Raw genomic sequence first — 14,807 nt, forward strand, 5'->3', positions numbered from 1 at the left:
ACAGAGTTCCATGTGCCCTCTTCCTTCCTATGGAGAGGGAAAGAGACCAGAAAGGAACTGTATTTAGAGGCCCGCCTTCACAAGTGCCTTTCATCAATGTGGGGGGTGTTAAAGTGTGAGAATCCACACACTAGGTCTTCCCACTGCCAAGAGTTTGCCCTCCTATTTTTTGCCCATTTTCCCGATCTGCACATTCAGGGACTACGAATATACCAAAACCCCCAATTCTGAGTCCTTTATAGAAATGCTTACACACTTTGGACTTTAACGGGAGGTCTTCCATCCCGGAAACCCATCCCTGCTTCAGAGCTTAACAAAGAGATTCCCAGGTACTGCCAGTGGAAATCTACAGGGTGGAGGAGGACCTGCTTTGGTCAGGCCTTCAGGGACAATCTAGGGTAGCTGGAGGTTCTCGAATCAGCTTCCAGCTGATGATAGAACACTCTAATGAGGGAGAAGTGGTTGGGTCTTCTGAGCAGGGATACATGAATGGCATCTGCAGGTCAGCATGCTAGGGTAGAGGATGTTTGCTTTGCTGAAGTCATTAGGCCGAATAAAGTGGCCCGTGACAGCCTCTGTTATCGACTTCAAGTGCTATTCAGACATTCAGGAAACCCATAGTTTTCCATCAACTGTGATTTAAAATAACTTCTGCACCATTGGCATCAGCCACCGGAGTGAGGCCTGTGACTTTTGGCTGCAGAGCAGACCCTCTCCTAATATCGGATTACGAGCCAATAAAGCCAGGTTAAAGTCGCTACCTTATCCCAATCAGGTGATAAGAGATATGCCAGATCCTAAGGCCCACTACAAATCACCCATCAGGTGGAGAAGAGGAGAAACATTGCATGAGAAATCGAACTGGAAATAGTGTGAAGGCTAGGGGTGTGTAACCATAACACACTCAAATCAGCCTCGAGCATTATTCTGTCTGTTTCTCACCCAAAAATGTGGATCGAAAAACACCAGAAACCTTTGCTACAGAACATTTCCATATAGCCCACCCAAGAGGGTTAAATAGATTAAAGGCCCATTCAGCAAATTAAAGGCCAGAGGCCAAACATTGAATTGTTTTGTGACGCAACAACGGGGTGATATTCCCGAAAACAGTGGAACCCAGGTCATCAGTCAGAAGTGTAAAAGGCGGATTACCCTATTCCCAAAATTGGACATGGGATGTAAAGTTTGCATCTAGATGATGCGTCAGATCTGTTAAAACAACAATCTCTCTTAGGACAGGGTGTAATGAAAAAGGTTAGTCTGCTTTAATTAAACATAAACAACTTTCTTTCAAACTGTTTTTTTGGTGAGACTTTGGTCAGTTAATGAGCCTGCTGCAGACATCTATGAGCAACACGCAGAACACTGGTTCAATTTGAGCAGGGAAGACATGGCCTTTCACATTTCTTAAGTGGAAGAAAGGAGTATCCCTAAACATCAGTTACCACAAATTGTTTATCGTAGACAACATATTTCCCTGTATGGCTACCCCCAAAAAGGCACATCCTTCCAAGATCTGTCAACAAATACAAACTGAAGACAAATTATTCAAACTGTTTCATTTATGTGCAGTTCTGCAATGGAAAGTAAATAGTAAACTGCAAACTTATTCCCCAAACACAACCAGTTTCTGAACAAATATAAGATAGTATTTCTGCTCTGAAGTGCAACAAAAACTCAACATTGATAAAAATCAACCCTACACGTGTTAATTACCCACACAGGAAAACACACAGTACACGCAAGTGCAATGAGGGTGCCACGTGCAAGTTTTCTCAGGGAAAGTTATAGGCAAGACAAGACTAGTAGGCTAAAAATGACTCAAACCCCACCTCCCCACACCAGCACCAAAGGATGCCCTCATACATGATGGGAGGCAAGGGAACGAGGGGCGCTAAAGCAACATATACCTGCACCAAGGGCGGGGACAGACATCTTTTTTAATGGTGCTGGGTGCTACAGCATAATTTCACACATCTAGCCAAAGGTGACGAATACCCCAGACTCGGCCAATTTCCCAAGTGAAACCAGCAGAACCAAAGTCAGTCATTTTCTTGCTGTACCATCCCACCAGTAGACACCAATCACAAAGACTGAATGACACACCGAACACATTCAAGAGGTGATGCATTAACATTTTCAACTAACGGAAGCCACACTTCCAACACAACAGTGCTGCCTTTGATGTTGGCGGGCCTTGAGAAATCACGTCCCAGCTAATCCACGCACGCAGTGTAAAGAGTCTTCAGCAGGCCTTTATAAACTACACATGGACATGTGTAACCATGCTTTACACCACCGCCAAACAGAGCATTTGCTTGATTTGCTTGTATTTATCCTTGGAACCGACACCGCTTCTTTGCAAAGTAGGCGGTCAAAATCCGAGAAGGGCCAAAGGATAGGCAATCAGTGGTATTTTCTGGAGAAAGGGTATCAAGGTAACCAGGGCCAGATTTTAGAACATGTGCACAGCTTCTGGCATGAATGCGCTACAGCGGGGGCAGCCACAAAGGCTTTCAATCCTCGAATATTCTCAGATGGTTCTACAATGCAAAGGGCAATATACATGCATGATGTGCAAGAGTGTTTGCTTACACAATGAGAGATTGTCTGAACTTGCTACCCTTATAATGAAGGAGCTAGTGGGTTTAAGAAGGTATGCACTGCGCAAGAGACAAGGCGGCATGCTGTTTTTGGGGTAATAACGGGAGTTTTTTCCCCCAGCTTAGTGGTTCATTCGGTTGACTTCAGAAGGGTGAACGGCTGTGTACTCCCTGACCACATTCTCACCTGTGAGTTATGGACTGTAATAATATGTCTGCATCAGACCCACTGAACTATCTTACTAAGGTATTGGGAGCAGTGAAGCACCGTGAACTTCAATTGTTGTACCTGAAACTTTAAAAGTGCATCAAACTTACATTTAGCCCTTGAGGTTAGAGGTGCGCAAGAGGACTCAGATTAAAGGGCTATCTGAATAGTTATTGCATCTCCCCCCTCCACCAAGTCTCAGAAAGAAAGTTTGAAATATCTGTGAAACTGTTTTAGGGAATACCTCCCAGGGCAAGACTTGAACATAAATTAGTGTTTTATAGCCAAATTTGAATAGATCATTGCAGAAATAGTGTTCTATGCCCTCACAAAAAGCATGAAATGTTCCGATGCAGAAGTTATGTACCGCCAGCTTATCAATACCACTCGTGGTGTTTTCATAGTGGCCATTAATGTAAAAGGTATCTTGTCTGACTGTTTTACCACCTGCAGATGGGCTGAGGACTAAGTCAAACGATTAACAAAAATCAATGACAATGCATTAGCACCTTGGAAACCGCGACTGTTCACTCTTATGGATGGTTGGGAATTGCATTCTCCTGAGGGTGGGTTATGGACTGAGGGCCTGCAGCCTAACTATTGGAATAACAGAGAGAAATACGAGCCAAAGTGTGTGAAAGACCAAGTCAAAGGAAGCGAGGGAGAAAATAAGAATGAAGAGAAAAAGAGCGACAGAGAATGTAAGACAGACGATCAAGACAGAAAGCGGGAGCGAGAGAGCGACAGTCTATTAAACACAAAACCAACCTTTACTGATGGTGCTGTAGCTATGTTTTATATTATTTTTTTTTAGAGCACTTCTAAAAAAACCAATGGGTTCTCCTCAAAACAGACTCACAACTTGCACCATGCCCCTTACCTTTATAAATTCGACCAAGTCCTCTGTAATCCATTTGGTCGGAGCAATTGAAGACCACAACATATTTTCCCAGGCATTTCCCCATGTCTTTGGTGGTTTCTGTTTTTCCGGTCCCAGCAGGCCCTGCCGGAGCACCACCCATGCTCATCCCTAGAGCCTGAGACAGTGTGATGTAGCATCTGAAAGACATTTCTGAATTATTTAGATTCCTAATTTTTATTTTCGTGGTTTCTTTCAGCAGACTCTGCTGTTGTTTACTAAGAGAACAAAGGATAGCTGGAGACAACAGGTTTTGTTAATTTCCTTTTCACAGCAAATTTGTGTTTACAAAGTTTGTGTTCACTATTTTTAGATGCATACTGAAACAATGGTCTATTATTGTCAGAAAGCATTTCTAGTATTTAAAATCTATATTAATTTTCAATAGATGCCATTATCGATCTCTTTTAATTAGAATGTGCAAAATGCATTCAACAACTACTGGTATTGACTGCATTCCATACATTCTGTGTTCAGTAGCAGGCAGTAGTATTTGTTCTGCATTCAAGAAGCAGCAATGTAATTTCCCAGGTACTTTTCTTCCAAGACTTGAGGATCTTTTCTCATTATGCCTTCAAAATGACAAGCAACATACAACTTAAAACAAACCTGCTTTCTATATATCCATCTATCTATCCATCCATCCATCCATCGAGCTCTTGTATAGTGCGGCTTTCATCCGAGGGTATCATTGCGCATAAAGAAAAAGAGCCAGCAGTAAGTCCGGAAAAATTATATAAACAAGTGGGTTTTCAAATGAGCTTTAAAAAGATTATAATCTTGAAGGGGGAAGCAGATGCCAAAGCTTTGGGCCAGCCACAGAAAAGGCACGGCCGCCACAATGTTCCAAGCAATAACAAGACAAGTGTGAGGCGGTCAGTAATGCGAGGCGGATAAGTGCTTGTAGATTTCTCAAAATATGCCATTTTATTAAAGAAATTATATAAAGAAAATACCTTGCTTGCCCTACTCTACAGAGGAATTCCCTTCTAAAGGGGACATTCTCTAGAATGTGAAAACTGGCCCACACTCTAAAACAACAAATATACAAAGAAAATGATGTAGCAACACAATGTAATAATCAATATTAACGCAATGTATGCATGTCTTTCCGTCGGGGGTAAGATCCCTTCCCCAGTATTCAAAGTTAACTCCAAAATGTTCAGAAAAAGAAAAATCCACTGGTAAAAGGTCCACTTCCAACTTCCAGAAATAGAAATAGCACCAACAGTAATCCTGGTTAGGATAGATTCGGCCTCATTACAAGTCCGGTGGTAACCCCTCATTGATACTGGTGTGTTGCTGCTGGACTGAAACACTTTCCGCCACCTGATATCCCGGTGCCACTGGGACATTACAGGTCCCGGCGGCGGAAAATTTTAGTCCCCATTCCCATGGAGCCCCACAGGACTCCATGGGGGGGGCACAGAAGCACCAGCACCCTAGCCAATGGTGCCGGTGCTTCTGTGACAACTCTGCTCACCGGGGCCGGTGCGCACGGCAGGTCAGATCTGCTAGGCTCACAGGCCCAGCAAAGCAGAGTTGTAGTCTGCCAGTCCGGAAAGGGTTCCGGTAAATTGCTACCGGCACCCTTATTCTCGGACCGGCAGAGGCGTAGTGATCTCTTCCTTCAGATAAATGGCCACAGTTCAAAAGAAGGTGTAATATTCCCCAATGCCAATAATGCAAAATTCTCTAGGATTTCAGGTACAACTTTACATTTGGTATATTTGTCAGGATGCTTTCTCTGTGCTTCAGCTTCTATTTTCAACAACCACACTTCTACTGTTGGTACTATGAGAACGGTCACCTTTGACCCACAGTAATTACTGCTTCAAACCACTTCAATGTGACATCTACTGGGACATCCACTGAATACTTACTATACCACCACAATTTAAGTAATATTGCCACTGCTCAGTACTGTTGAATTATAGGTAGGTTTTGACAAGACACTTTAACCTCTTCAGGTAGACGAGGCACCCTTTCGTCTGCCCGACTACTGCAAGAAGAACCTGTTTCTTCCCACAAGACTCATATTTCTAACTTGAGCAGTCTTTAGCACCACAGATTGTATTTTACTTCTGAATATCCTTTAAAAGCAATTAGCTCCCCTTCCTCAGCTTTACTCACATCTATCTGCCAGTTCAGCCGAGTAATTACCCAGAAGCCTTGATGCCACTCTAGCTTCAGTTCACAACAACACACTTGTATTTTAGGCCACTTGCGTGTGAACAACTTCACAGGCTAGTTGGATGGCTCTTTAACTCTTGGCAAGACTGGTTTCACTACGAAAAAGGTAAGCCTCTTGGCTTCGGCAATGCTTGTTCTTCTCTTCACTATTTTAGATTATCTTCTTAGAAATGAAAAAAATGGCAATTCTGCATACAGAATAGAGTACAGTCTTTCAAGTGAAAACACAATTAACAATTAAGCACATACAACCTTCCTTTAAAGTGGATTTCAAGGTTTAAAGTTGAATAAAGAATTGTATTCTCGTGGAACGGCAGGGATGAAGTTCTGACTTCGTTTGGGAATTACAATTAGGCACAAGCAAGCTCGTTTTGAGGTTGTTTTTACTGTTTGTAACTTATAACTCGTTTATAGACAATGTTAGGTATTCAGTAATGTTTTAGGGACACGAGACCACTCTGTTATACAGCAACTGTTTTTAAATACTTAAACAAAGGTTTTCAAGCACTTTAGCTTCTCACGCGAGTATTGACCTTTAATAATATACGTAAGTGCTACAATTCCATTGTAAACCAGCCTTCGGGTAAAACAAACAGATTTCACTCGCATTAAACAATACGCAAGTCACTTAGGAGATGTCTGCAGTTACCAGCAAGGCTCGTACAGTGTATCTGAATGCTGTGCTTCACTCACCGGCTTAATAGACATTGGCTTTGTGGGTTGCACTGTTTTCCCAACTTCCTCTACCACTTCTACTGTTTCTGGCTTGCCGGGGACCCACACCCTTCTCCAGCACGGGTGTCTTCAGGCCGGCCCCTTCATTTGAGAATTCCTTTTTCCCCCCCGAGACCCTCGGCGTGCCTTCTGCTTCTGGCCTTAGTCTCCTGCATGTTCGCAGTTCTGCAATCACGGCACTCAGGCTCACATGTGGAAAACTCAGCCTTCTGCAGGTCTTCGGCTGCGCAGCCTATGCACTTTAGGTTTTGGGAGAACAGGACTCTTTCACAACTCGCAGGGGAAATCTGATGTCTCCACGTTCCGGAGTCCTTCTGTTCTCTGTCTTGTGATTTGCCAGCCTCAGGCTTCTCCTCTGCTTCCTATGCTACAACCACATTTCCAGCTCTCATTCCAGCTCCTTCAATGACTCCTTTCCTGATGGGGCCTTTTATTCCTCACAGGTTCAACAATTGGTTTTAGGTGTGGACTATTAGCCTTAATTGCCCGACTACTGCAATGACTACTATGCTTAATTGCCAGACTACCTCATCCGCATGGCTCTTCAGCCCCCTTCTTTGAGTCCGTACATCTGCGTTATTTATAAGAGTATATTGAATTCACTTATAGCTTTCAACAGAGGGGCTATGAGAATTAGCCATCACAGAGGAATTTTGATTAGTGAAGAGAACATTTCCATGATCCTTCACATTGAACCCTTGGAATTGAAGGTATTTCGTTTGGGATACCAAAACGGATCTTTCTTTCGGTATAGTTTGTTCTTATTTTATGAGCTTAGGGTTCACAACCTTAGATCTAATATGATGTTGTGAGACATTAAAATGACAATAAGCCATAACCTCTTTAGGTACAGTGGTAAGAATCTTCCTGTCAGAAAGAAACTACTGGGTCTCAGCCCACGGAATCTTCACACGAGCCAGGGCCCAGTCTCCTCCCAGATGATGCTCTCGCAGTACACCACCCCCACGGTTGGGATCAGGAAGAGTCTGCCTTCCACTGGCCCCCTGGGAGGAGACTTAAGGCAGGGTTTCAATGAGGGATCCATAGGATTATTCACACAAGGATAACAAATTCAATGAACCATAATGCAAAGTCCATCCCGAGAGATATGGCAGGATTTTCTTTTGTAGGGATAGGCAGCCTTTCCGATGAAGTGCGCAATGGAATATGCAGAGATTTAAATTGAATACGAGTTGTGACAGGAAGTCAGTGAAGGTCGCGAAAAGCCAAAGAGACAGGCTGGCACTACGATATATCTTTGGCCATACATACTGCAGCATTCTGCAGTACTTGTAGGTGATTTAGAAGATGGACAGGTTCAGCCAACAAAGTAGCGTTAAAATAGTCAAGACTGCCATTTATCATGTCAGCGATGACTGGCGCATGAACAGTGTCAGGGATTACTTTTCTCAGCTGCTTCAACTTCAAAAAGCCAGTGCTACAGATAGCATTGATTGGGGCGTCTGGGGAAAGTGCAGCTGAGATCTTAACGCCAAGATTCTTTTACTGTTTTAACTAGGACCAGCAGCGTGCCCAACACTAAACACTACCAGCCAGAAATCAGCAGTCCACAAAGTGGAGGATGAGGAGCGGGGGGGGGGTCCATCTTCCCCCTGTTGTGTCAGTCAATTTTGGCCCATCCAGTCACCCACAGCCTTAAGGCAGGACCTGAGGCAAACAGCTGTTCCCTTGTCTTCAGGGACGAGCCTAAACAATAGCTGAGTATCATCAGCATAAGAATAGAAGAGGGAGCCGTGGGAGTGGATTGCGGCCGAATATAGATATTAAATAACGAGGAACAATGCTTTCACTTTAACATAGAACACCCATTTCCTATTCTATTACACAATGCATGCTCATGTTAAAACAGCTCAAGTTTAACCAAGCTTACAATGCTGAGACTTACAATTTAAAGGCAAACCTGTTTTTTGAAATACAAGAATATTAAAGCACATTTAATTTAACATATTTTGACTATTTATTCCCTATTAAAGTAAAGTTTTATGCTTCACCTCCACAACTGTTAATAGCCTTATAGGCACAAGGGAATGTGTTTTTGCCTGGACTAATGAGCCAATCACAAGTTATGACTTTTTGGCAGTTCATTATCTTGTCAATAAGGCTATATTAGAGACTGGCCTAATATCTGGACAGGATTGTCTAGGTATACTGTAAGGGTGTCGAAGAAGGAAGCCGACAAAGGTGGCATAGTTTTGGTTATAAACATTTATTTCTTGAATAGAAAAACCTATCTAAGAGCAGTTTCCCTGCCTCGAACTAAAACGAAAGGAATTGTCAGAATGTCCATCAAATCAAAGTTCCACCATCCTGTGCCTAAGCCTACTATAACCCTCACACTAGAACTAAAGGATAAACTAACCTAAAGTTCCTTCTTCAAGGGCATAGCTCCCTTCTCCTGATGTCTTGAACAGTGCCCAAAGAATGTTCTCTTGCAACAGAAATGCCAGGAGGAATGACTCCCCTCCACTGGCTTATGGTTTTCATCCATTCTTTGTGCAATTTCACACCCAGGAGAACGGCTCCCTTCTTCTGGTGAAGATTTACACCGTTTCTAATAAAACCAGGGGGAATGACACCCTTCTCGTGCCGTTTTCAGTATAACTCTCAGTCCAGGGCCAAGAGAACACTTTCCTTCTCCTGGTATTAATTGATATAGTTCACCACAAGGCCAGGGAGAAGGACTCCTTTTCCCGGGAATCCAACACAAGTCCTGGGCCTGTACCAGGAGAATGACACCCTTCTCCTGGTGTTGGTTGGCTCAGTTCACAATATGGCCAGGGGCAAGGACTCCCTTCCCCTGGCGTCTATCACAACTTTTTGTTCGGTACCAGGAGAATTACTCCCTTCTTCTGGTATTGCTTAGCACAGTTCTTTCTCACTGTTGGGGCCCCAGGCCCTTCTCCCGTGGTCAGTGGTTTCCTTGTTACCAGTGTGCCAAGGACAATTTCCTCCGATGCTAGCTTTCTCACTCTCGGGATACCAAACCCTTCTCTCCTTATGCTCATTAATGTCCTTGCTAAAACCGGGCTGGGGAAACTCTCCTTAGCTTCTGTGTCAATCCCCGTGTCCCCTGCGGTTCTCGTGCACATCACGTACCTCTTACATGCTCTGGTACATTGCCAGACTTCCTGGGACTGGGGCCCACTTTACCAGCTCTGTAGGCTTCTCTCCTCCGCACTCGTGGCTTTGTGGCAGCTTCCTGGCTTCGAGGATTCAGTTTGCCTCCACTCTGCAGGCAGATAGCTTCTTAGGCATCCTTTTTTCCCCAGCTGTCAGTCAGCGTTTTAATTTCCTGCGTTGGAGATTTCAGATGCCGGCTGCTTTCCCTAACAGTACCGGATACCGCTGTACCTGCTGCCACTGTGCTTCTCATTACGGCTGTGTTCGACTTTGCGGCTGGGCTTGACACTTCTGATAGTCTTGTTCCTTTTTATACATTGTATTCAGTTCCTCCCATGTAGATTGCACAAGTCCAGCTTCTTTGTTAATTATTTAATCCTCATGCCTCTTTGGGGCCACCACGTACCAATGTTATCACAGTCAATGATCTTCATCACTCCTGTATTCTTCCTCATCCTAATACTTTTGGCTTTAGGCCATATGTTACAACAAAACATAGGTTTGCTTTCAATGTAGTGGCTCTGGACATTAGGGAGGGCTACGGAATGTCTGAGTGCAACAACATTCAATAGCCTTTACCCCAGCGGGGGGAGTCCCTCTCCATGAGGTCTCCCACATTAAACCACCCCTAGGGTGACTATTGGGTAGTGGCTGCACCTCCCTAGCCTCATGGAAAAGTGCTCCCCTTGGGGAGAAGTGGTGACACCTTGTGAATCCTCACAGTACTGAGCACAGAGCTCTCAGAGAACAGCCCAGAGGCTTAAGATTCCAGACTCTTAGGCCGAACAATGTTTGTATAGAACAATTATGATTTCTAGGTGTAAGACTAAGTTCTTGCCAGGACTGATAGCGCCTTCCGATCAGTGAGACTCACAAATGCATGTTGGATTCCTCTAAGCTCAATAAACCTCATGCCCTCCCTACTCCCTGCAGACAAAGCAATCTAGATCTCACATAAGGCAAAGGACACTTGCTGCAGCATCATGAATTGGCCCCCTGACAAAAGGCTTGTTAAGGATCAATCCGCGGCAGCCTTTTGCCTTTATAAGGGGGGGGGAGGGATCACTGCCCTTAGTTGATTCATCACTGGACTAAAAGACCAGAAGAATTCATCTGAAACTCTTAGGAACATAGCCATTCCAAAGTCCTCTGTGACAGGGATTTCCAAGGAAGAAGAAAACTCTTCTCCCTAACCACCTCAGGGGCAAATATCGAATGACACTGCTATGGGCAAAGGCCGGTCTTCTGCCTGTGCATTGGAACCAGGATCCTGCTCACTGGAAGTGGAGGACCCAGTGCAGATGCAACACAATCTACCAGGGTTGGAAATGTGAACAAAGGACTCGCATCACATTTTCCATGGAGACACTGGATTGGTCCTCCCAGTAACTCAGTAGTCCAGCAGCTGCTCAGAACCCGGTTTACCACCTCAAGACCTCTTGAAGCAAGCTTAACAGTACTCGACTCACTTTGGCAGTGCTGATTGGCACTCTCCGAAACTTCAAACTGCTGACCTAATTCTTTAAGATGTTTCAATGGTGAATCAACCCAGTGAAGCGCATCGTTGCCGTAACTTCACAGCTGGCCATCTGCTGCGGAAGCACACAACTCACTGCATTTCAAGTGCAGACTTGACACGATAGAAGCATTGTTTCAACCAGAATCAAAAGCCGACTTGACACGCTGGAAGGCATCAACTAGCCATCTTCAATGCGGACGTGACCCAGTATTGTTTCAACCAGACTCCCCCACCTACTCAAACTGTTGGGACTCATCGACTTAAATCATCTCAAACTCTTACTCAATCCACAGAGTCCCATCTCAAAGACAACTTGACACCGACATGCAACAGGAACAACCAGATTATTGTCTGGGTACTGGTTCGATAATAAATAAAGGTATTTTCAGTGGTCCTGACCATCTTACAGCGCCCCAGTGACTTAGAAAACCCAACCCATTGCTTTTTCAAATCACTTCCAAGTAGTTTTAACAATTGTTGTTCAAATTAATTGCCTACACCAGTCTTCAACCAGGGCACCCCTTTGCTCTCTAAGTCTGCAGTCTGTTTCCTTTATAGGTCTGGATCTCTAGTAGATGTAATTAGTTGAATGCATTGCTAGTTTTGATTAAAGTTCCTATTTATAGAACTTTGGTTAGATATTCTTTTATTTTTGGTATCACAGTACAATTGTTTGTGTTGCAACTGTATCAGTTCACACCCATTCCGAAGAGTATTTTCTACCTTCGGCCCATGTTACCAAAAAGAGACAAATGAGGTATACCTTTTGTGCTGTGCCTTTGTCACCTTTATGATTGGGGTCATTGCTGGTTTAGTAAAAGCATGGGGATGAGGAGGCCTTTAGCCACATGGTCATTCCTATAGTCCTGCAACGGAGTAGTCATTCAGTCACAATGGCAAAAATAATATATTTTTATTGAGGTGTTCGTTATTTTATAGGTGTTTGCATAGTGCCACCATGTGATCACTTCAAAGCGCCTTGAGGAAAGGGCAGACTTTGAAAGTAGAAGGGAGAAAGTGAGAAGCCAGTAAATGAATGGGGATCTGCATGCCCAAAGAAAATGTGGGTCTTCAGAGCACGCATACACTTCCTGTTGCATTGCTCTAGGTTCAGATGCAACTGGAGTGTGTACCAGAGTGAAGAGCCCTCAGTGTAGCATGCTCTTCCCCAGGAAATGGTGCATTTTAGCTGGCCTAAAGCCGGTTGTGTATGGGAAGCTATGTATTTAAGACTAACGCGCACATGTGCACACACACGTCTTCAAGGGACGAGAGGACTGTTTGTCTTATGATATTGCAGCTGCGGATAACATTAATCAAGCAATATAATGCATAAGAGACCAAGATCTTTATTCTGGAGTAGCTCTTCACTAATGCCCATGGTGGTGTTTGATGCAAAAGCTGAAGACAAATCCCACCTGCTAATCCCTAAAGACCTTGTGTTATTTAAGATGGGGAGAAAACTGTACAGTAACCACTGGTTCCAGGGCCTTGCCCACATGAACAAATTGTCTACAAATAGTTTCTAGAAAAGGGGGCCATGATCATAAGTGTAAGCTTTTTAGGGGCAGCACTGGGGCACAAGGATGCATTAATGAGATCTCTGGTATAATGCGTTATTGCAAATATATTTACTGTGTAGATGTAGAAAACAGGAAGCTATCATTTGAATGCCAATAACACTTTGTTGATTGTGATTTGGCCACGTGGAGTCTCCTTGTTTCTTGGCATTGGGGCATCATCAACTCACCAAAATAGTCAAAATCAAGGTTTCCAGAACATCCAGTGAGTGCACATGTGATGAAATTAATTTGAGATTTGATTCCATTTTTATGGTCACTGTGGAAAATCAACTGAATGTTACTCAATCAGCTAACAGGGCAAGACCTAATTTGCCCATTAAAGTGTGGGCAGAGTCTGTTCAGAATTATGCACATCATCAATCAGCATAATTTGGTGCTAGATGATTGCATTGATTAAAGAAATACAAATTTGGCATATGTAAAAGAAAAATTACACCTTACTTATGAAATTCAGGTAGGAAAAAAGTGAAAAAAAAAAACTGGAATCCGTCTTGATCAGTAAACACCATCTACTGTTAAGCCCAATGTTCAAACGGGATGCGGAATATGGCTTGTGTGACCCAACACGAAGGCCCCAACATTATGAGAAGAGAAATGGGAAGAGTAGGTTTTTCAATGACCAACGAGGAAACCAGGGAGTCAAGAACAACGTAATATCTCCCTTGTCTGCATTCCTTAACAAAAAAGGTAGGGCCAATGAAAACATTACCACCCGGTAACAAGCAGTACAAAGCAAATATACACATTTCAAAATTAGCATGGAATGGCATTTGACACTTTAGTTGAAATACATGCTGTTAACGAGTAAAATGTAAAAAAAGATAAAATACCATAGCCATAATTCAAACAGAACCCTTGTGGCTTTATTGCAAGTTTGGCAGAAGTGATCAAATATTTTACCACTCTGCAAACTACATGTTTCACACATGAAGCCAGTCCTACATATAAGAGGTGTAAAAGCCACTTTGACTCCCTAAAAACGAGCAAATACTCCTAAACCAATAAAATAGCGCATAAGAATTACCTGTCAGTCAGTGGAGTGATGACGAGTCTGTCTGTGCAGCCTAAATACTCATTGCAGTAGCTGAACTCCACGTCTGTGATTTGGATGATGCATTTGTCGGTGTCCTCAATGAAATAAAACCTTGATTGCTTTTGCCACTCAAAATCAGATGGGGATTTGATATTCATTCTGACCTGTAAGAAAAGAATAAAACAATAATTCTAGAGTTATTGTTTTGATGTTTATTGACTTGTAGTACGATCACTACATATCTCGACTGCTTTTTGATACTTCTAACTATTATCTAGGAATCCTGCTCAGAATTAATAGCACGTGCACGCTCTTAGATTTTATTCCCGATCTATTGAAATCCTACTTTAAAGTAAAATAGTTAAGTAACCCACCAGAGAGTTGCACAAGTGATCTATTTTCCGAAGACCGCACAGCCATGGATAAATCTATGGTTGGAAATCATGCTGACCAACAGGTTCCTAATGAAAATGAATTTATTTTGGCTGTATTTTCCTCTTAAGCTAACTGCAAGCTAAACAATCAAGAGATGAACTGAGACTCCAATGGATTCAAATAAAAAAGGCTTTATTCAGTTTGAAACGCAGCGCTTGGGGCCAGAGTGTACATGGAATTGGAACAAGGATGTATCTCTGCATAAGAGCGCGGGGTTTAGAAAAAACTAAACGGGTGAGAGGTACATTCAAAGATGCAAACCATAATTAACTCGGGGCCATGAAACAAGGTTTAAAAAGCCTAGTGTACAACAGTTTGTGGTCAGGGACTGACCACTCACCTCTCATCTCTCAACCAATCATGAAAGCAAAAACAAATCCAGCCTGCCCTTTACATGGTGATATGTCTTTGTTGTATAAAACGCTTCTTCCCAGGAAT

The 14,807-nt window shown here is 43.2% G+C and overlaps 1 protein-coding gene across 1 annotated transcript in view; it reads right to left on the bottom strand.

The window, feature by feature from the left end:
- LOC138497282 (dynein axonemal heavy chain 5-like) overlaps window positions 1–14,807 on the bottom strand; it is a 1,499,851-nt gene that overhangs the window by 864,401 nt on the left and 620,643 nt on the right. Inside the window, exons 41-42 of the mRNA XM_069620634.1 lie at window positions 13,926–14,098; window positions 3,692–3,870 (exon numbers count right to left, since the gene is read on the bottom strand). Of these exons, the coding sequence (XP_069476735.1) occupies window positions 3,692–3,870; window positions 13,926–14,098 (352 nt within the window). The remainder of the gene's footprint in view (window positions 1–3,691; window positions 3,871–13,925; window positions 14,099–14,807) is intronic.

This window comes from Ambystoma mexicanum, chromosome 5q (genome assembly GCF_040938575.1).
Source record: "Ambystoma mexicanum isolate Mex_15411 chromosome 5q, UKY_AmexF1_1, whole genome shotgun sequence".
In the NCBI taxonomy this organism is placed as follows: domain Eukaryota; kingdom Metazoa; phylum Chordata; class Amphibia; order Caudata; family Ambystomatidae; genus Ambystoma; species Ambystoma mexicanum.